At 39.8% G+C, this 23,742-nt stretch overlaps 1 protein-coding gene across 2 annotated transcripts in view; it reads right to left on the bottom strand.

Annotated features, from left to right (window-relative positions):
* MPPED2 (metallophosphoesterase domain containing 2) overlaps positions 1 to 23,742 on the bottom strand; it is a 127,870-nt gene that overhangs the window by 27,328 nt on the left and 76,800 nt on the right. For both annotated transcript variants that reach the window (XM_017827021.1, XM_017827022.1), the window contains one exon: positions 20,502 to 20,727. In XM_017827021.1, the coding sequence (XP_017682510.1) occupies positions 20,502 to 20,727 (226 nt within the window). The remainder of the gene's footprint in view (positions 1 to 20,501; positions 20,728 to 23,742) is intronic.

Genomic DNA, 23,742 nt, shown 5'->3' with positions numbered 1-23,742 from the left:
TAGTAAAATTTCACACAAAGGATTAGAGGCATGTTACCAATTATTTACATAAAATCCCCACAGAATAAAATGTAAAAGAGTAAATATGAATGGTGAAAACACAGTGAGGAAGTGGGAAGAGACCCAAGATCATTTTTCCACAAACACACACAATTACTGACACTCATTCAGGAGAGCTGCTTGTAACAAATGAAACTTTTCACACCAAATTTGCAGGGTGGATTCCTCTCCTTACTTTCAGCAATCTCACACATATTTCAGAAATCAAGCATAGTCTGCAAACTTTAATTCAAGCTTTAACATCAGCCCTTCAATCCTACACTATTCCCCACGTGCATCCCACCAGGAGCCACAGAGCAGCACCATGAAATGATCTTCTGCTCTGAGCCCAAGGAGCTCTCTGTGCTGCTGGGCTGCCTTGGGGGTAGCTGTTTTAAGGAATTACCAAGCTAATGAAAAAAAATCTGGTTTCTGGGGACAGAATATCAAGAATAAGCGGTTTCTGTTCCTTTGCAACGTTTGCCCTTTCTTGTCAGCTATTGCTGAAGTAAAATGAATTCACCTGAACTGTAACCATCAGGGTGAGGTGAGAGGAAAGTGCAATATTATTAGGACCAAAGTATTACATGAAAGCTGTGATATGAAAGTCACAACCCCCTCCACCCCCACTATTTATTCCAAGTAGAATAACATCTTTGCTCACACCAATATTCACCTCCTTGTCATTTAAAGAGGGAAAAAAAAAAAAAGTCAGACCAACTTTTAAATTAACTTACATACCACGCCTCCAGAAATGATTAATACTTCTTGAAAGGATAGTTAAGAACAGCAAAAAAAGAAAAACCTAGATTACTGTAACTGGGCAGAATTTCTTCTCAAACTAACCCCAAACAGAAAGAATTGCTCACGTTGTAAGGTCATCTGCTACAAATTTATCATTACCTAAGGTTTTTAATGCACAATTCAGCATGATGCTTCTGTGTGAAATGCCAGTGCCCGCGACAGGTAGGCTGGAAAACACAAGGACCTTCTGTTGCAGAAATAAGAGGCAAATAAGAAAACCTGTGAGGGACCCCTGGGGAAGACTTAACTGCAGTGCTTGCTTGCCATCAGCCCCGATGGATTGAATCCATCAGCACAAGCACCACCCGCTCCCACGAGCTCCTTCAGACTCTGTCAGGAGCACCACAGCTTTCCCGGAGTGGTAGCTGGACATAAAACTCATCAAATTAACCTCAGTCTGCATTAGCTGTGTTCTAGAAGGAACCACATGGCTCCGGAAGCAGAGAAATATTGAAGTTTAGCAGGTTTTGCTTGCAGTGAGTGGGATGGCTCCTTATTATTTGTTGCTAGTTTTCACTATTCACGGTGGAAGAATGCTGACGCCTTCACTCTTTTATCGCTTGCAAAAGGCATTCAGCCCCCAAAAATATCTGAGACTTTACTGATTGGTCGCTTTCCTGCGCAATTTCTTTTAAGTAAGTTTCCATGGGAAAGGGTATTTTGGAATGCACTATCAGAATAATTAATGTCTAAAATTGAAGGCCGTTCAAAATCTGCAGCACGTTGTTAGCGCGACCTCCTCACACTGTGTCACTAAACATAAACCCCGGCGTCATGAGCAGCTGCAACCCCAAGTACAACAGGGAGGGAAAAAAGGCTCTGCACTAAGTAGAAGAGCACCTTGACACGTGGCTTCCCTTCGCAGACTTGCAGCAGAAAATAAGATCCCCCACGGTGGTGGGGATACAAACTTATATTTCTGACTTAATTAACGTGGATTTTTATTTTGAGTCTTTACATAATAAATTCTAGTTTGCTTGCTGTGTTGGACAGTTAATTATTTTTTAACATTTACCCTGAAGGTGTAACTACCCACATGAAGTGTACACTTACAGTAATATATTAAAATCACTAATATCTTAAAAATAAGCAATATTTAATTGGTCCTAAAGTTAAAAGTCAAGCCACTTAACTGACAGAAGTCCTCAAATAAGATTTTAGAATCATGATTTGCTGGAAAAAGATTTTTACAGGATTCATTTCTGTTTTTCTAGAAGATAATGTATTTTTTATTTCAGTCAATATTAATGTTGGATTAAAATGAAAAAGAAAAATCATCAAAAAAATGAGAATCAGAAATAAAAGTACCACCTGCAATTTATGAATAAAAATTAAGTATAAAACACTGCGTCCATTATCTCTGCAATCTTGAAAGACTGGCTTGACCAGGAACAATAGATCAGTTTAAAAACTGAGGCAAAGGCAATACTTTGTCTTATAAGATAAAATTTGCTGTAATGAACTTTTTCTTTATGCATTTAGAAGTTCTAAGGTAGTTTTATTCTGTTAAGAGAACGCATTTTAAGCCATTCTCTATGTTCATTTATAAATTAATTCTAACAATTTGCATCAAAAGACAGCTTGAATTCATGAAAAAAAGGAGAGATTAAAAAGCATAATTCATGACTTTATACTCAGAAAAATTTTAAGTGTATATACAAAAAACATAAAGTGTAAAAATGTTAATGTATAATAAGCTACACTGTTATTTAAATAAGAGTCTGTAGCATATCGTCCCAAGCTAAAAAAGATGAAATGCTGCCAATTAGTGACAATCAACTTTCTTCAGATAAATAATTGCTTGTAGATTTTTATGAAGCAAAATAACAAAAGCAAGAGTAAAGTTAATTTAAAAAATCACTTAGGCTTAAACCAGCCCACCCTGTGGCAAAAATAAACTCTGTTTTACGAAGGGGCAACTTGGCAAACAGTAACATTTATTTTTCATCTATAAGTAACACTGTCTAAATAATCTTTCTGCAGCTCTTTTACGCTGCCATCCAACGCTGCACTTCCCACAGGGTGCCCTGGCTCTGCACCTCAGCCCTGTTTATCCACCTTATCAGCTCAGGAAGAAATTTCGGCAAAACTCTTCCTCTGGTCACCGATATCTCTGGGAACCGAACCCATTAAGATATTTGTGACCCCTACTCATGCTATTTTAACTGTCTGTTGTACAGGAAGGAACTGATAAAAATAGGATTACAATGCCCTTACAGATGAACTAGCAGGAGGCTTGATTGTGATTGATGCCTGAATAAATATACAATAACAGGCCCTACATTTCAACACCGCTTTTGATAAAAGGTAAGAAGCAGTGTCGGTTTTCACCGCCTGGACTGCAGGACTCTTTTCTCAAATACCTGGGAAGTGCCTTTTATTGAAGATTGAATCTTCTACTCTTGGTCTGATTTTAAATAGAGAGCGGGAGGTGCATTATTAGTAGGTAGGAATGAATATTAGTATTATTTTGTGAGGTACAAAGATGCATTTCTTCCCACAGGTGCTTCCGTGTGGCCCACCCCCAAGTTCAAATGAAGGTCTGAATTCCTTTGAAGTCTCAATAACTTCCCCACAGATAATCAGTGCCAAGGTGAGCATATTGAAAAAACAAGGCAGCATCATAATAGTTCTGTGAAAAACAAAGGGGCTGGACTTGGAGTTTGGGGTGGGGAGAGGAAAGCTGGGATTGCCAGGTCTGTGTCAACTCATCTCTGCCTTGGGAGAAAAAGTTTTCAACAGTCATTCAGGCACAGGCCTACTCTGGGGAACAGTTTCTCTAGGAAAAGCATGAGCCCACCCATGGCTGGAGTTGGATAGCAACAGGAGAGCACAGTATTCCTAGCAAACAATGTCAGATGGTTTTCCCTGACTGTTTACTGCAGTACAGACTGAAGCCTTTTAATTCTTTTAATCTTTCTTAATCAATTAATTCTTAATGAGTGCTGCATTTACCACCCAAAGCAGAAATTTCAGGAAGTAAACTCAGAGCACTGTTTTTATTAACCTTCCTCTTTTTGGAGAAGAGGGCTTCAAGTGTCCTGAAATCACACGTTATCAGCTCCCACTTCAAGTAACACAGCTATCTACTCCACTTCAACAGTATATCAAATACGCCCCTTCTTATCCTGCAAAAAATAGACACCTACTTAGCTTTCCAGTGCAGTGATCCAGCCAAGTGCTCCAGCAAGTACACAAACTTCAAGCAGGCAAACACTCCCTCTGGCTCCTTTGAAATCATTCAAGGAAGTAAATCTGCATCTGCTCGGTACCTTGCTGGATCATCTTGCTAAAAATAACTTAACAGCAATACTTGGCACTTCCAAAGTGTTTCATGTGTAGAAACTACTGTTGAAATGGCAATCAGGTAACTGTTATTGGCCTTATTTTGTAGATGGAGGAATTAAGGCAAAGAAACCATTTAGTTATTTCCTGCCACTTGTACAGTGAGGCAGCATCAGAGCTGGGACTCCCTTTCCTGTTCCCTCATCCACATGCTCCATCCTTCTGGCACCCATGTGTTTCTCTTAACTGAAGGCACAGTCAGCATATCCAGCAGCTGTCCAGCAGTCTGCAAACAAACTTCAAAAATTCAGTTCCACCTACTCCTACAGTCTGCAGCAATTAATACAGATCAAATATTAAAATTAGTCCAACCCCCCTGCAGTGAGCAGGGACACCTTCAACTAGGTCAGGTTGCTCAGGGCCCCATCCAACCTGGCTTTGACTGTTTCCAGGGATGGGGCACCTACCAGCTCTCTGGGCAAGCTGTGCCAGTGTTTCACTACACACCAAACTCCATCACTCACTATTCATTATCAGCAGATCTTACTGAAGTATTAATTCTGTTCTGAACTCATCATTTAACAAGACAGTAAATACCATTTTAGTGTACCTGGCCCTAGAGCAGAACTCTACCAAACCCCTGAACCCCAAACCAAAGCACTGCAGCAAGATGCAAAGCATTTACTCAGTATAAACTTGGCCAGTTCAAAATTTGGAGCACACACTTCATATTTTATACCCTGGGGAATGAAACAGAAACCCGGCTGACTTGGAGGAAGCTCGTTTTAAGGGGTCACATAGCAGAGCTCAGACCCAGTATGACTGATTGTGGAACTGGGATTAAGCTGTGCTCCAGCCTCCCTTCCCTTCCCAGTTTCAGTGGCATTTAAATGCTTGCAGGGTGACATCAAAATCACAGTGTTTAAAGTCATTTAACACAGCATCTCACTGCTTAGGGAGAAGCAAGAAATCCTGGCTCCAAGTGGTCAGTGATGCCTGAGCACCGAGCACACCACCAGCTCCTTGTTTGTTCGGGCTGCAGAGCTGCCCAGCCCTAACCAACCAAGTGCTCTGGTTTTAAGTTCCTATAGCTCTGGATTAGCACAGTCCAAAGCCAGGGCTGTGACCCATATTTTAATACCTTTTCTTCTCCCAGATGTGATGGTTTGGTGGTGTTTTGAACAGCACGCCACTCCAACCAAGGCAGGACAAATAAACTCTCCACACTGGAATTTATAACGTAAAAATGGGTTTTTGCACAGAGCTTGTAAAATCAAGCCAAACATACATATGAGAAAGTGAAATCTTCCAAGCTTGGTTTCATTCAACTGCTGATGACACAACTTGTTATTCAAGTCTATACAGACACACACACACACACACACACACACACACACACACACACGATGCAAATGGAAAAGGTCGTGAAGCAAAAGATTTTTCCTATTACAATTTAAAATATCTTTGAATTGGAATGAAAAATAAATTCAGTGCACTACTAACCAAATGATACATACCCTCAAGCTGCACAGCAAGAAAGCACTTAAACCCACATTGAACTTAAGCAAACAGATAAATCTTACAAATTCACAAGGATGAAAGTGTGCACTTAAAATTAAGGCAAGAGTTTACTATTGCTTTTGCAAACAGGTGAATGAAATTTCAAATAGACATATATATATACACATATATGTTCTATATATGAATATAGAATATATATTTATATATCCATATAAAACATTACAAAATAACAAAGCTCTGCCCATCACAACTGCAGACAAATAAGCAATAGAGAGTTCAAAGGTTGAAATATTAACAGAAGAATTCCATCTGCAGTAGTTTTGTATTTAAAATCAAAACCTGGAGAAGCAGTGAGGAACGTGGCACTGATCAGCACACTGTGAATTACGGAGCAACACTGAGAATCATCTCCTAGTAAGTCTAAATTCAGCACAGAATAAAATTATGGTGTAATTGGGGTGGGGGGTGGGTGGGGGTGGAGGAGGTGTAATTGCTCTAAGAAAGGAGAATTACAGCTACTCAGCTGCCAAGATCTCGAAGTGCTCCAAAACCACAGCTCTATTTCATCACATTTAATTTTTGTACATATATTAAATCCAGCCAAGGCAGTAGATTAAAATAATATAGTAGATTGTATCAACCCAGACTTTGGCAAAATGTGACACAATCCCTTTTCAAAATCCTAAAATTGGCTTGCTTGGGAGGACTATCACACGCCTGAATAGTGGCTAAAGGGCTATAAATAAATAGATTGCAGCAGCACAAGGGAGGTGCTAGCAGATTGCCACAGGGATTGGTATTAGGATCAGTTTTATTTAACATCTTTATTAATGATCTGGAAGAACGGGTAAACAGTGCATTAATTAAATTCACAGATTTCAATATAGTGAGAAGTGTTATAAACATGACAGTGGGGAAAGAAATTATGCAAAATGAGATTAGAAACACTGAGATAAGTAAGAAAAGGGGATTCCTTCTGAAAAAAAATGCAGGCTAATACATCTGAGGAGAATTAAAAAACATAAATAAGCAGTGAGAGGAAGAAACTCAAAACCTGTGAAGCAAAAACAAGAGACCCAGGGGCAGCAGCTGTCAGTGACTTGTGTATGAACTTGCAATATGAATGAGGAAAAGAATAAAATTATCTGGGCTGCACACGTGGATGGATCACGACATTGTAGCGTGATGCAAGCCTGGAGTTCCTGCAGAGGCAGTGGAACATGCAGTCACCATCAGTGTTCCAACCAGCCAAGTATCTCCCCTCAACACACTGCAGAAATCTGCAGTTTGGTCCTAAGCCTCTGTGAAAATTAAAAAAAAACAAAAAAACCAACCAAAATCCAATACCCAGGAATATAAACCACCTCATCAGAAACAGCGAAGAGGGAAAGAGAAAAATCTGAAAGGATTACAAAAGACTGAGTGTATAAAGTGGCTGACACAGGGCTGGAAAAGTACAAAACCAAACATCATGAAGGTACAAGAAATCTTTAGGTTCATTTCAGCAAGCATGGCACAATTTGCATATTTTTTTTACTTAAATAAACATGGAAAGCATATAAGCAGAATATAGGTCCCATTAGCAACACCTACACTACACCGAGGAACAATCTCAGGAAGAATTAACTGAAACTGTTTTTTCTTCATTCATTAAAACTGGGCATAACATTAAAAAATACAGTGTAGGAGACAATCCTGCAATAGCAGAATGATTTAATGGGTCTTTTCCATCTCTAACTCCAATGATTCCTTAAGAGACAATAAGCAGAGAGACAACCCTCTGCAAAATTAAATCACTGGAAGTCAACCAGAGAATGAAAATTAAATCACAGTAAAGTATTTTCTTCTTTGTAAGCATTAGCATTAATCACATGCAAAAGTAAAATATTAGTTAATTTGATTCCCTGTGCCTTCCAGACTCTGGTCGAAATGAATCAATGCAGGAAGACTGATTTCTCTGATAATTGGGGAAATGGTAAGGAGGGACGAGAAGAAGAAAGAAAAAAAATTGAACAGTAGAAATAGCTGGTGAAAATGAAATTACCCAAAGCAGACTAGAGAAAACCACGCTAGAGCACCTATTTCTCTTGTATTCCTATTAAGAACAATATATGTAAAATTTCACAGTGGGGGCTTTGAAACAGTGTTATCCGACTATGGCTAGAATTGGAAAAAAAAAATCACCTTGGACTGTACAGACTATTACTAATTTGTTTAAGTGACTGTTATTACTGTGCTGGAAGTCTCTGGACAATGGCTTTACTGCATGACACCTTCTGCTGGTCAGCCCTCTGCAACACCTCGGGTTTGCTGCAGGGAGAAGGTGGTGCTACACCAAAATCCCAGCTCCCCACACACAGTAAAGGACGGGCATGGTGAATTCACAAGGCACAACACGTTTGGGAACCCCTTCTCCTGAACTGCTGTGGAATAAGCAGCAGGAGCCGCTCCCTTGGCTGTTTCCATCGGGATCCTGTCAGCGATCCAGCACAACCACTCTGTGGCCGAGGGAGGGAGGCGTCATGCCAGCACTTAAATCTGCTCTTTAGGCCACAAAAGGTCAGACTGGACAAACCACAGCCTAACCAAGCAGTTTGTAGCTGGGGGGGGAGGCAGCACAGAGCCTTTCAAACCGGCAGCCAGACGACGGCATGAAACCGTACGGGATCAGTTCTGAGCGCAGCCAACAAGAATTCAGGTGCAGATGCTGCTGGACATCCAGACTGGGCCAGTTTTGCAAAGGCTGGTCATTTCAGCTTGTGCACTAGAGAAATTATTGCCTGTGCTATGGGGAGTACAGGAAAAATGGACATGACCACAGTGAGAGGCGAGCAGAGCAGCTGAGACAAACCCTGCTGCCTTGGGGCCAGCGTTTTTTTCCAGCCAGCAGCCTGAGTTCTTTAGTTCAGTGACAGACTTTATTGAGCTGGCAAAGAGATACACCATCAACATAACAAAAACTTTTTAAAAAATAAAAATAAAGCCAAAGGAACATTACAGAAAAAAATAACTGGGGGTCTGGTTTGTTTCTTTCGATGCATTTTAAAATACATGCTTTCCTCCTACAGGGAAGAAATACTGTATTTAATTAGAAGCATAAATCATTACACTTTTATAGTTAGCAATTTCTTCTTTAGTGAAACTACATTATTTTCTCACTACACATGCTGTTTATTGTTCAAATTTTATTATAAGTTCTAATAATTGAAGTGTTACAGAACAGTTCAGTTTGTGGTTTTTTTTTTTTGTTTCTATTAAACCAACTCTTAGATTATTCTTTTGTTGTATTCCCATCAGCAGAACTACGCCTGGCTTTCTACTTACTGCAGGAAAATATGCACTATCTTAAGTCACCCTCTGAACGTTATGGGGATAGATTTATCTTCCAAATTCTAAAAAGAGTTTAAAACTTAGCCCCATCTATGAGCAGAGCTTGAATTTTAGTCCTGATATTTAAAGATGGGGAGGTTCTTCACATTCAGAACGCAGGTAACCAGCGGTTCTGCCGCGACAGGACCCGTCCTGCAGCTGCACATTCGCTCTCCACCAACACGAAGCCACAAATGTCACTTACTTCAGCCATTTTCTACAGGACTGCAATTATTTTCCTCTGTGTATTTTCCCCACCCCACAGCAACACAATCAAGATGTAAACACAAAGAAAGTGCAGCAGACACCTCACTGATTTCACTGCCATTTAAGACAACCCCAGCAGCTCTGTGCTGTGGGCTGATGAGGAAGGCACATTAAGGCACTTGCAACAGAACATCCAAGTAGGCCTGTTTTGCAGCCTGATTAATAGAAACAACCTCTGAGGACTAATCACAAGTCGAGCCCTGTTTTGTAGATTAATAGAACAAAGGCACAAGAGAATAGGGAAGGTTACAGGACTGGAATATAAATAAGAAAAGGTGTGCATTCCAGGCAGATTGACTGCTAGTAATTATCAGCTAAAGACACATCCTTACGGGGTGAGTTCTCGCTCTTCTGGGCTAAAGCAGCTCATTTCCAGACGGACAATAGGTCTCTGTATCCCTGAATATTTTATCTCCAAAATTCACAAAACAACAACAGCAAAACCCTTCTCTGAAACAAATCACACTTTCATATCATTCTTTCAGTACCATTTAAGTTTCTGTTGGTATTAGGTGATGCTAAAGTTTGCAGGAACCATCCTTTTCAGTTATACCTGTGTGGATCAGCAAATACAACATTGGAACACAATGAATGACTGTTACTCAAAACACTGCAATATGGTAGTGGATGCTACAACCCAGCAGAAATCCCACATACCCCATCTGACTCTGCCAGGAGATGTGCTGCTGCTCCTGCTGCACCATCGCAGCCAGCAGATTTTGCTGGTCCTGAGCAGGATTCCACTGCTTGAGAAAAAGGTACTCAGCCAGAGATAAGTCCTACAAATAAATCCCTTTGAAATGAAACGCAAAATAATGTACACTTTCTCATTACCTAATTGTTCAGCAACGATTTAAAGTTGTGCCTGAACTATGTGCAGCGCCTGCACAAGTTCCGTGTGGAAAATGATGGAACCTTTTCATGCCTCTGAGGAAAATTCCTTCTCTGCTTTTGAAAGTATTCATTTTGATGGGCCATAACAGAATGTAGGCAAGATAACGGCAACACAAAATGCTGTGCCTGTACCTGCTTCAAAGTTCAAGAACAACTGCAAGTATCACCCAGAGCCAGCTCTTCATTAAACACGTGCAATCTGCTCTCCAAAATCCTGAATGAAGTCCTTCTGACTTCAGGAAGGATGGATTTCTTATTTTATGAGAGAGAGTATCTCTTTATCTACAAACACATTAAACATTTGCAGAGTGATTTTTACTTTGTTTATATATTAAATGTATATATTTTATATATACATATTTATATATAAAAATACTCTCAGAATTCCTAGCTTTTCCAAAAGTTCCACCTCTGCCAATGCTATACATACAAGAACATAAGCTCTTGAACCGTATAAATCTAGGAATTTATAAAAAAGGATCTGCAGGCTAGGCAATGGAAGACAATCTTCCTTAAAATGGCACTTTACAGGTTTATCAAGAAATACAAAACTTTTGTTATATTCATAAACAGAAGAGGGAGACAAACCTACTAAGAACCGAAAAACCAAATTCAGGCACCCATAACCCTGGAAATTACAGTGTATCAGGGCAGTCCATATTAAAATTAGGAACACTTCAGGACTACAGCTTTCAGACTAGCACTCAGCTTGCCTTGCTCCTCCTTTTCCTTGCAGTGCAGGCCATGGAAATGTCCCAAGCAGCCCAGATGGAACACCCAGAGAGGTGTTAAAGAGAACACCTTTCTTGAAGTTTATTACATTCCCAGTTTTGAAAACAAGATGCATTAAAGTCTGTGCCAGGAAAAGGAGACTAAAAGACAGCCTTCTTTCTTACATAAAGCTTCCTTATATAAAATTTGAGGCAAGACACAATCTGTAAATATATTCCCAAGGTACAAACCCATAAACCTGACTCAAGAGAGCAATACACTTAGCAGTTGCAAATATCAGCTTTTTTCAGTAAAACACACTGATTCACCTATGCACAGAAAGAAACTGGCTTTTTGAAGAACCAGACCACACAACCTTCTTGTCAGCTCTACCCATCCTGCAAATGCTGCCAAAGCAGAAAAACTGAAGGGGAGAGCTCTCTAGAAGCAGAGGAGAGACTGGCTGGCAGATCTGCAAATACAATACTCAAGTTCTCACATTACTTGCAAAATGAATTACGATGGCACAGTTGTCAGATGATTTCAAATCATCGCAAGATCGTTTTCGATGCAACGTGATTTCCTTTGTCAAAGCAGCCATAGGCACAGGGTTTCCAAGCACAATACACGTGTCAGCATGTAAGACAAACAGCTAAGCTGCACATCTATTAAGGAGTACTGTGTTTAGTGTTCATTTAACGTGCTGAAGAACACAGAATGGAGTAACTCCCAATACCTTCTCCCATGTACACTGTGCACACAGACTGTAAAAATGATGTCCTTTGAGCAAAATTAACAGAGGAGGCAGGAGGGCCCTGTGGCTTGTGAGGCCTTCTGTACTCGCTCGAGGGTGTGTGCAACTCTGGTACAGCTGTGAAGGCACAGTGATAAGCTGTTGGCATCTTCCTGCTAAAGCCTTCTCTGCGTGCACATACACAAACATGGCTCTCAGCAACATTGAGACTTTTCTATTTAACTAGCAGAGTCAGAAATGTCAGCAACCCTCACATTTTAGATGTACACAAACCATAACATAGACCAGAATCTGAGCATTTTAGTGGTGGTTATGAATACCCAAAAGTCTCAGTGATTTTCAGTTGAATCCATGAGTGCTGACCACCTCTGAAATGAGGTGCCAGATCTATTCTACTGAACAGATTCTCATGAAAATCTGATGAATGCAGTTGTCAGTCTTGACCTTTATGTTTATGCTCAGATTCACGATCAGTGGTCTCTTATTTGAAGTGCATGTGCAATTTTTGCTTTATTTCATAGCCTCTGTGAATTACTTTAAGCATTTTATACACATATCAAGGTAAAGTTAGCATTCTGATCAATAAGTATTAGATAAATACCACCCAAATCATCTTGAAGTCAGTCGTCAGAAATCCTTCCCTTCACTGGGAGCTAACAAAATCTAGTCACTTACTATTTGACTTACTTTTGGATTAAAACAAAATCCAGCTTTTCAAATATAATTGCTTCTCCCTTTCTATTGCATTTTTCACCATCACATCACGTGAGCTTTATTGTTAACCCTACCTGAACTGATGTAAGTTCTTCCACGTTTTTTCCTGTTTGTCCTGAATAGATGAAGTGTGAAGCAAAGCACCTGTAGACTACATCTGTTTCCCATATCTGACAGTACCCAGGACAAGCACAACCACCTTCTTCCCTGTCACCCCCTCCACCCCAATCTCATTCATTTCACTGCACCTTGTAAAGGCACTTGGAAATATCCTTATTTTTCCAATTAACCCAGCAAAGCTGAAAATATGCACATCTGTATGGAACTGATAATTATATAATTTAATCCAAGCTTATTATCAATCTCATAGAGTCACTGAAACCACCCAGGTCCCAAAGTTGGCACCCTTAGGTGCTGAAATGGGGCAGTTTCACAGCATCTTCCCAGTGTGGCTTGACACTCGCCCTGTGAAGGTATCAGCCTGTGTACTCTCTTCTCACTCAGGGTCAGCTCCTGACTTAGAAATGATCAATGCATTTTAAACTGGCAGCACTGTTGCTAACTCCCCAACAAATGCACTTATGTGTTGTTTGATCTCAATATCCTGCTGGAAACACACGCACATGTTCATGCACCGGGTGCCCACCGAGCTGCTCTATCAGTCCCCCTTCTCAGCTGGACAGGGGACAGAAAAAGATGGAAAATGACTTGTAGGTTGAGATAAGGCAGTTTAATAAAGCAAAAGTGTGTGCACGCACCATAAGCACAGAGGGGAAAAAATAACTATTCTCTACTTCCCACCAGCAAGTGATGTTCAGCCACCTCCCAGGAAGCAGGGCAAATGTTGTAAATCACAAATGCCCCCCCTCCCCCTCCTCCTTTTCTTTGCTTTTGTATCTGAGCTGACCACATATGGTATGGAACATCCCTCTGGTCAGTCTGGGTCAGTTGGCTTAGCTGTGTCCCTTCCCAGGATCTTGCCCACACCCAGCCTACTGACTGGGGCTGAAATGTTGGAGAAAACTGTGCTGATGCTGTGCCAGCTCCGCTCAGCAGTAGCCAAAACACTGCGGTGTGTTATCAACACCTTTCCAGCTACCAGTGCAGAGCACAACACTGAGGGCTGCTGTGTGGAAAATGAACTGCATCCCAGCCAGACCCAACACACACTGGATGGTCCTCACCCTTCCAGAGACACAGCCCTCACATAATCTCCCTACCCATACAGCAAAGTCTTGGTGTGACACTTAGTTCCTCACTGGAGTCCTGGTTGCTCTGGCTCACCAGCTCCTCCAGAGAGCCCTGAACCTCCTCCTGCTCTGTGCTCCAGCAGCCAGGCCCTGGCTTGCACCCACCCACCCATCCTCCAACAGGTTCTTTGCCTGTCACTCAAAGCATTCACCTGCTCCCTAATTCTTCTTGCTTAGGGCATAGGGGAAATGAAGCAAAGAAAGTAATGAGGCCTGAAGAGCACCATCCAATGCAAAATCCATTCTGATGTCAGCTCGTCAAAGCTGAAGCCCCTCTCTTACTCCTCCACTCTGCTACTGGGAAGGTGGTTGTCCTAGAGCGAAGTAATTTTTCAGTTAACCTTAACAGCATGGTATTTTCAGCTTTGTCTTTCTTCCCTTCTGTACTAGGCCACCACAAAGAGGTATGGTGCACATGAAAGTGGAAGGAAATGGAAAAATAGGAGTCCTGAAGTGCAGAAGCTGCACAGAAGAATTTATTCAAGCGAGCATCAACACACAGCACTGAGTCCAACCCTGTACAGAACAGCCTATCTCCACATTTGGGTTAATTTGAAAATTTCAGGAGTTTTGTAGTATTCTAGCTAATCCCTACCATTCCTAACTCCTGGCTGGCTGTGAATGCTTTCAGTCTGCTCCACGCACACAAATGCCACAGTGATCACTCTGTTTTCCCAGCATTCAGCAGAAGGAAAGCAAAAACTCCTTGTTCCTGAAGAGCTGGCAAGTAAAAACACACAAAACCAAAGCAAAACTACAAGTATAAGCCCAACTTTTGAGCTTTGTATGCACAACTTGGGCATCGAAATGACCTTGTTGCTGAGCAAATCACACTTCAACCTACAAGCAGGAGACCACCACAATCAGCCCCAAAACACCACAGCTCACACTCATCCTGCCTCTGCTTTTTTGCCCAGCACCTACTGAACTCCAGGAAAATGGAGCAGGAATTAGAGAGCCAGAGCAGATTCCCACAATCATTTGTTCAGTACTGCTCTGAAGGAATTCAAATTCCTTGTTTCCACCCTAGGAAAGATTAGAAAGAGTTAGGAGAGCCACCATTTTGTGTCTGTTTTAACTGGCTAGAATTCCTCCCACTAACAGGCGCAGTTTGTGTGTTACACTAGTAATGAATACTCTGAAGTTCTTATTTCTGCTGAAGTCAAGCCTGAAGAAAAGGTTAAGACTTCATGATCTGTGCAGGATACAAAGCTTTCCAAAGAATTAGCTAGGATTAATTTTAAAAAAAATAAGAAGAAGAAAAAAAGAAAGTAAACAGGACAATTTTTTACTTGGAAGTGAATCTGATATCAAGGAGACCAAATTAAAATCAGTGACATTCCTATCAAGGCAAAAAATGTAAACAAACCGCTGCAATTCTAGACCAGGGGGGAATTCATTCTTCAATCCTAAATGGAGAGACCTGGAGGACAAATGCCAAGAAAAATGAAACAGAAGCCTGCACCTTTAAACACAACCACACTGCAGTGGTGGTGTGTTTGTTTAACATACAGACAGGAGATTTCAGTCTTTGCCAACAATTTTCTCAGTTGCTGACTTCCAGTGCATGAAAGCCAGAATTCCTGAAAAACTGGTACAACACCAACAGCCCTGTCCAGTCTCCCCTGGTTTCCTCTCTACTAAATAGCAAAGAAGAACTTTATTGCTGAGTAGTCCGATTTCTAATCCTTCCTTTTTTAGGCACGAGCTAATTGCCAACTAAGACTATGAAAATAAAAGAAATGAGATCCATTCCAACCCATCGGTGTATCTGAATCCCATCATGTGAGTTGCCAATTGGTTTTCCAGTCCTCACGCTCAATATCTGCTGTTAATTTGCTTGCTATTTCAAGAACTTGAAGACTGTCAGCAAAATCCATGATGCATTACAAAACTTATAATTGGAAAGGAAAAAAAAACACCTCTGACACTTTTCTGACAGGATAAACTGAGGGTCTGAAAACACTGATCAGAACAAGGCAGAGGTACTAACTTAGAGCTACTAAAATATAACTGCAAATGAAGCAGAGAAAGAAACAGAGTAAGAAAAATAATTTCAAACTGATGTAAAACCATTTGATGAGACCCCCAAACTTAACACAGGTCTAAAAAGAAAAGGAAAAGACTGCACAAAACATTGTTTTTAAAGGAGATGGCTGAAGCTGTCTCGACTTTCTTAAGGTTGCATTATCTATGCCAATTAAAATTTTGCTTCTGAAAAAGAGTTAAGGCACTTCCTCTAGAGTTACTAAAAAAAGCAAATGAAAGCCTTGGCTTCGCAGAGGTGAGTGATAGTGAGCCGTTTGTTCTTGACCTCTGGATCACCCTACAGATCAAATTCTTGGACATAGGAAAAACCCACTAGTATTCATTAAAAGCAACTGGGAGGCCAGTTTTGTGCTTCTGTTCTTGAGACCTGAACAAGCTACAACTTGACAAACGTGCAGGATATTGCTGAACAATGCTGCTGTTCCTGTCAGGAGGGAAGAGCTTTACTCCCAGCTCCATTCAGGATGAATTGATTTTCATCACAATGATGCAAATCACAGATTTCAGTCATTATTTAAATAATCGATTGTCATCTCTTACCTTTGTGGTGCTTTTCAGTTATTCCCATAAAGTTGATTCCGTTAACCATTAACATGCATTGATTTATATTGAATTAGCTTTTATACTACACATTTTTCCCTCAAAAAGATACATCTAGCTACAGTTATCTAAACAAATACACAGCCTGAAAGTCCCAGATATTTAGCTTTACTTTTCTTTCTGCTAGATATGGGTGACATTTGCTTATATATTTTCGTAGCTAAAAATTATGTAAAGTATTGCTTTATTAGAGAGATTATTTTATATTTACAGCTTTTGACATTTTTTGACATTTTTATGCATAACAGAATTTAAAATCCACAAATATGCCTATTGCCTCATTCTTTATAAAATTAACTGCTATAAATTTCTCTGCACATAAAATAAACTTCATCGGAATACTTTTTCTTTTTAACTATTTTTCTCTTTCAAACAATCAAAAAAAAAAAAAGCTACCTGTAGAGCTGATCAACATAACAAAATAAAACAGCAAAAAACATTCTCCCTGAACAATTGTTTCTGTCAAAATGTGGTTTAAACAAATTCTGGCTCCAGTTAACTGCAGTTCTCTGGTGGTTTGAATGCTTTTAAAGCTTCATTAGAAAACAGACATTTTGTATCCAAATGTCTACAGCATACTATAGTGAATTCAGTGCTTAGCATGGATGAACAATTTCAAATATAATCTAAAAAACCCAGACATATTTTAAAATAACATTTGAATTTAAATAAAACTTATTCACTTATGCATATTCAGCACCCGAAGCTGCAGTAAAAACAGACTGTCTCTCCTTACTCTTTCATAGATACATCAGTAAGACTTCACAAAGGCAGTTTTAAAATTTAAATTTTCATATATCCATCACTGTTTGTATTTTTTTGTCCTGTTTAATAAGTAGCCTCAATCTCAAATTTCCCAAGAAGAAAATATTTGCGTTGGAATCTTTAAGAGTTTTGACTGCATAAACTATCAATTATTTCCCCACCAAACAAGGCAGGTTCATAGCACAAAGTCAGAAGGAAGAGAAAGGGGGGAATGTTTTTGTGGATTGTTATCTATAGACCAAATGGAAAACCTTCAGCCATTTTGCTCCTTCAAGGTACATCAAAGAATCTCCTATTTAAGGTGTGAAAATGTCAGTTACATTCTTCACCTCTGAAAATGAACAGAGCTCTGAATGCGATTTATGTCCCACCCTGGCACTTTTCTCTTTTAGGGGCTGATACTCTTCTTTTCAACTTCCTTCCAGCTAATGCCATTAAATACTCTCAGAACCATAGGGCTAAATTCAAATTTTCTGCTCCTTAGAGGCTGTTGTTATGCACCACTGCACATTCCAATTGCAAATACACATGAAAGCTCCCGTGTATTGTAAGTTATTTTTTACACACAAATTCTGCTAAATTGTAAGTTAGGAGGCACTACTTGAATTCTCTGAGGTCTTTAGAAAGCTTTCAGATGTACCACGAGTAATAACATGTAATGAATATGGACTGATATTTCTTTTCTGTAGTTACACTGAGTTGGCAATTTACATTTTCTAGATAGATTACTTATAGCCAGCCTTCCCAGTACTCTGGCAATTACTTCTTAGAAACCCCTGACAGGCTGAAACCTCCAGAATCACATCTGTTATTCTTGGTTTGATCCCTCTTTTTTAAATTAAAACCAGTAGCTTTATCAGCAAATGAGAATTTTTTTTTCCCCCTCTGGAAATACTTACAAAACTGCACATAAATTGAACACGCCAACTTATCTCGTTTTAGGGTTGGTGCATCTTCTGGGTTAATGACCAGTGTTCCATTTCTGTGACAGAACTAATTGAGGTAAGGAGCCCATAAATACACACAAAACCCCACAAATTCTCTTCCTTTGGGGTAGTCTGAAGATTTATAGAAGTAGGGAGAGATGTGATTGGAGGGGAAAGAGAATAAAATTTAAGAAGTGCTAACAGGCTTGTCTGATCATTCTGTCTTAGTTTCCAGGCACAGAATAAAATTAGAGCAGGTTTTTCTAATATCTGATGTGACTTTTCCTTCCTCTCAAACACCAGCTAAAGTGCAAAAATCTGGTTGAATTTTCACATTTTCTAGGAACCATCATTATTTAAAAAAAAAAAAAAAAAGAAAAAAGAAAAAAAGGAGAGAGAATGTATAGACAATACTACATCTTTATGCTCTGAACACAAACTGTCTGATTGATCTAAATAGCTCTGATGAAAACAGTAGCCTCAATTCCACACCAACAGTTGCTCAAAACATGCTTTGACAACAGTTTTTCACAGCTGAACACAAATGAAACATCCTTCGAGAGAGAAATCCGCACTTGGTTGGAGCTCAGTGTGCATTTCCAGCAATCTAGCTGCATTTGTCATGCATCACTAATCGGAAAAATCCAGTTATCAATGGATTATAGGAAAGAATAATTCAGGTTTGTCTTCCATGACAGAAGGAAGAATAGATAGGTCAGAATGCATATGCCATTCACTTTTTACGGCTAAAACAACTCAGTACCTTGATGCGATGTCCCTTAATATTTCAGAACAAACATTCTAAATCCATGTGTACACCTGCAAATTGAAAGAACTTCTAAATGCAGCTGGAGGCAAAAGGGTGACAGATTTCCACTGTAGATTTGGGAAGCAAAAGAGGACAAAAAAGAGCACTACATATTGCCTGTGCATATAAATGTAAATGTAAATGCATGTCACACAGTTCTCCATTTCAGAATACCAAACTCTCTCTTCCCCAGACAGGGATTCTGTGTTCTCCAGATCTCTCCAGCAGTGCTGTAAGCAAGCTGAGTTCAGGTAAATCTGACCCAAATAAATTTTAAAAGATGCCTACACTTCCTAATCACCGGATGGCTGCAGAAGCCCTCTGAATCTGACACATACATACAAAAGAGGCTGAACACTCTTAATCTTAGCACCTAACCCTCCTCAGCTCCTTACCTTGCAGCAAGCCTCAAATCCACCTCACTCTACCCAAGGCCTTATGTGCCCTGCCTTCTGTGCTGGTATTAACAAAAAAAAAAAATTACTTCAAAATGTCTTGAGGAGATGATTCTTAACCTGAATTAAGATCATCTTTCCCAATTTGCTGATAATGCAGGATTTAGAGCATTACTTTTTTTTTTTTTTTTTAGCTAACCAGTGTCAGGCTGATTTAAACTACTAGCTAAAGGCTACAACTTAAATTAAAAAATTAGTAGCTCAAGTCAAGAATGTGAGATACAGAGCTAGATCAGTTTTCTAGCCAGCACTAATGCACACAATATGACCAGAAAAAAGCACTGTCAGAAGCATCAATGTGTGTGGTGTTACATGAATCTGCAGGCCAAGACAACAGAGATGAGATGAAGGGGAAAATTTCTAATATATGTATAGGTTTGCCCCATTTCTTGGTTCAACTCCTGTCATTCCTCCTTCCTCTCCTGCTTTCACCTTTAAAGCAAGGCTGACATCAAAAATAAGTTATAAGCTTATAATAAACCCTTCTTATAGGTGTGCATAAATTAGCATCTCAGTACTTCAGCTGACAATTGAGAATGCCAAGCAGCAGAATGATTATCACCATCACTCAAGTTCAGGTTTCTGGTAAAGCCTGAAAGGACTGTGGCTGTTGTTAGCATGAGAATTTTAAACAAGTGCTACCCAAGACTACACAGAAAGATGTCAGGCATCACAGTTAAATGGCATGTAGAAAACACAAGGAAGAATCTCCTTAGTACAAAATGGGACAGCAATTTTTTCCTGCATGACATGCTTGACACATGGATGGAATGACACCAAAGCTGGCTTGAAATTTTGCTATGACAACTTTACAAGGAAAAGAAAACAATGCCTGGAACTGATCAAAAAATAGGGCTTAAAAGCACCTGCTGCCTTGTACCTTGTGCTGTGTGGGAGTTAAATTCTACCACACTAATCTATTAGCATAGCAGACATAAATACCCCAACAGCACAGAATATAATGGAGCTTCCCTAATACATACTCAGATGCCACTGCAGTTAAATCCACGAGCACAGGGTGGGCATTGAGTCCATTCAGCAGGTAGGAATAGTCACAGTTCCTTTTGTCTTATTTCACACACATTGCTAAATAGAGATTATTTATACACACACACACAAAAAAAAAAAAAAAGGAGAAAAAAAAAGAAACTATTTCAGGGTGGTTTACAGCCAAGTTTGATACTGTTCTGCAGGGCAATGCAACAAAGCAGCTTCATGCATGTTCAACAGGAACAATTCCTGCTGTGGTTCAAGTAATAAACAGCAAAGAAAGTTTAAATTGAGACTTACCACGGGGCACCATATATTCGGAATCCTTTAACTGTTACCTCTGAATCTTGTAAGTAAATACTATTTGTCAGGAGTGACTGAACATTGTCAAAGTCCTCTGGTTTCAATTTGGACACAGAGGGAAAGCGGTAGTAATCTTGTTTAACAAGGTCTGCCATGAATTCCTTATCAAATGTCAGTTCATGATTCCCAGCAATCACTATTTTATATTCATATGGTAGATTTCCTGAAATAACAAAAAAGAGGACTTAATTAGCACATTTTCCTCCGGCACAATAAGTAGACAGCCAGCAGTGACAGAACCAAACACCCGAGATCTGTGTGCGCCTCCATGTCGAGCACAAGGCATTAAAGCTGCTTCTCCTCCACTGAATGGGACTGTGTTAAAATGTAAAGGAACGTCACACAAAGCAATGTCATAATAAAGGGCCTGCGCCGCAGAGTTAAACAAAACAAGCTGGTAGGCAACAAAACAGCTCCAACGGTGGCATAAACCACCACTGCTGAATTAAGATTCACCTAAAATCTGACGTGGGACTGGGTCAGGGTCAGCAGCCCCCAGTCCCTGTCCCCAGGAGTGCCCTGCAGTGAGATAGGTGGCTGTCCCAGTGGGCAGGTGACCAGAGCCCCCAGGATACCTCACCAGTGTGTCCTGAAGGTACTGAATTAGACTGCTGGTGCTGTTGTTTTTCTAGAGTATGCTGTTATTTGATTAATTTGTGTTCCAGTGGCATTTATTCCACACCTAGTCTGTCCTCCAAAGCATCAATTCATTTCCAATGTACTTTCATATTATTATTATTGCTATTATGTTAAAGCAGCATCTCGTTTCTGTAAGATGTACACGAGTAGAAGAAACCATAAAACAGCCAAATACAACACAGCAGGAAAAAGGAAATGTGGTTAATTCATTTACCATGAGAGTCAGAGGTAAAGAATGCAGGTTTGCTCACCTCAGTGCAGGGCAACTGATACCGCTGTTTGGAAGGAGGCTCATGCCCACCGAGCCAGATTGTTGGAGTTCAGAAACAGATTTTCAAGCACTTGGTACCAGCAATCACTGCCAGGTTTTCCAAATAAACATACTGGCTGCTGAGCTCCCTTAAAAATATAGTCCCATACTGTGATGTCTTCACAGAAGTTAGGTTCTTTTACAAAATCTGTCCCATTGTGACTTGCCAAAAATCGCACCTAAGTTTGCATCAAAGCTAACTTCTACTGCCTTCACCATAAGCTTGATTTCCCAGTCTCATACCAAATCATTGATTTTGGTGTTTACTCCTAATAATCATTTAGAAAAGGTTGGGTTTGTTGTGCTGGTTTTTTGAGGGGTTTGTCTTGGGGTTTTTTTCCATAAAGGCAGCAAAATATATGTGGAAATCTATGGGTCCATCTTCCAGCTTGGTGACTCACAACATCTGTCCCAAGGAAGACAAAATCAGATGTCATACATTTCTTGTGAATACAGTTCTCTTGAATAGAAGTGGCCTTGCTAGTTTAAAACTTGCCTTTTAACTTTTAAAACTGTTTGGGTTTTTTTAACGTAAGTTTCAAAGTAAAGCTGCAAGTATATATAACAAGATTAACCTTCCCATAAATAAGACTCACAGGGAACCAGCCAAAACCCTCTGCTTTTCAATATTTACAGCACAGAAACAGGAATTACACAAGGTATGTATACAAATATCATTTTAGCAAAATTAGTTAATTCTAGATAGAAAACCAAAAAGCTACAAATCCCCTGGAAGAACAAGCAGACTTTTTCACAGACACCTCATGTCTGAACAAAATACAGATTGTACATACACTTAACTCTCTGCAGTGCTTCATTAGAATAAAATCTGGGCAGATGCAATAAATGCTCCTCTACAGGTTTTGCCTCACTCCTTTCCCTCTTCCCTCCTCTTCCCCATCTGTGCTACGTGCAGCTCTGCAATTCATTTCCATTTAAAAACTCGATGTGGCAGGTACCTACAATTCCTGCTCTCTGTGACTCCTGGGCACAAGATAGAATTGCTATTTTCTTCTCTCCCAGGAAACATAAAAGATACCACCAGGATGAAATTTGATACACTTGTCATAACTATCAATCCCCCCAAACAAACCAGATGTGATAATATTATCAGAGAAGTAGGATGGAGCAGTTAAATTCAGGTATCTGCCAAGTTATCAACATTTGCCTGTTTTAGCAGAGAAAACTTTTCATCTTACTGGATACATGTCCGAGCTTTACACTTTCTCTCATTTATTTTGATAAGACTTGAAAACCAGCACATTTTGCTCATATTATGTCCAATTAAGCCTGGAACATTTTTGCTTGAAGTCAACATTTTTTTTTCCCTTGACATTTTAAAAATAAGGGCTTACTCTGAAGACACACAGGACACACAAAGACAAACTAGTGGTGGCATCAGTAATTATTAAAACGTGTAAGTGTAACATTGTAGATGTCATTTAAGCACCTGAAATCAGTAGGGAAACCAAACAGTATTTCTTTGCTCTGGCTTTCTGGTGCTGGCTCAGGAGCTATCAGTGAGCAACACCACTCACCAAAAGGCACACACACCAAAAGCCAGGCCCATGCAAAGGAAGGGCAGCAGCAAGAGGAAATCTCATCCATTTCTTCCCTCGACCCCGAGGAAAGACTATATAGCACTAATCACAGTAATAAATTACCTGCAATAAGATTAGCTCATTTATTCATCACATTCACGTTTTTCCTTCTTGAGACGTGTTGTGACAGTGCACAACACCCATTCTCTCTAATACTATTTATGAAATATTTCGGTGTGTTTTCTTTTGGCAGATCTGCCCTTTATCTGTAACCTCTTGACCTTGTGTTTAACATGGAAACATAAAGAGTCATATTCAAAAATCTCCTACTCCACGGTAATTTAGTTTCATCTTGACCAGATTAATCTCTGCATATCTACATCAGCGTTGCCTGTACAGAACAACACACAGGTTGAAGGGCATTTCCTCATTTTCCTTCACTAAATCTTTGTTAGCTACATTTGGGTTTTATTAGTCTAATTTCCTAACTATCAAATCTTCCATCATGCACCGGTAATATAATTCATTCTAATTTTTACTGCGAAAACTCCTTTTCCAAACTACAAAAAGTTTGATTTGTTTGCTGGGACAAGCACTTCAGAAAACCCAAATATCAACTCTCAGCATAATAACAGAGTTAATTTAAAATACTTAAATGCTTAACAGGTGAGATCAAAAGGCTAAAATT

This window comes from Lepidothrix coronata, unplaced genomic scaffold, assembly GCF_001604755.1.
Source record: "Lepidothrix coronata isolate B3197 unplaced genomic scaffold, Lepidothrix_coronata-1.0 Scaffold133, whole genome shotgun sequence".
Classification (NCBI taxonomy): Eukaryota; Metazoa; Chordata; class Aves; order Passeriformes; family Pipridae; genus Lepidothrix; species Lepidothrix coronata.
Note: the sequence above shows the minus strand (reverse complement) of the source record. Positions and strands in the feature narration are given on the sequence as shown.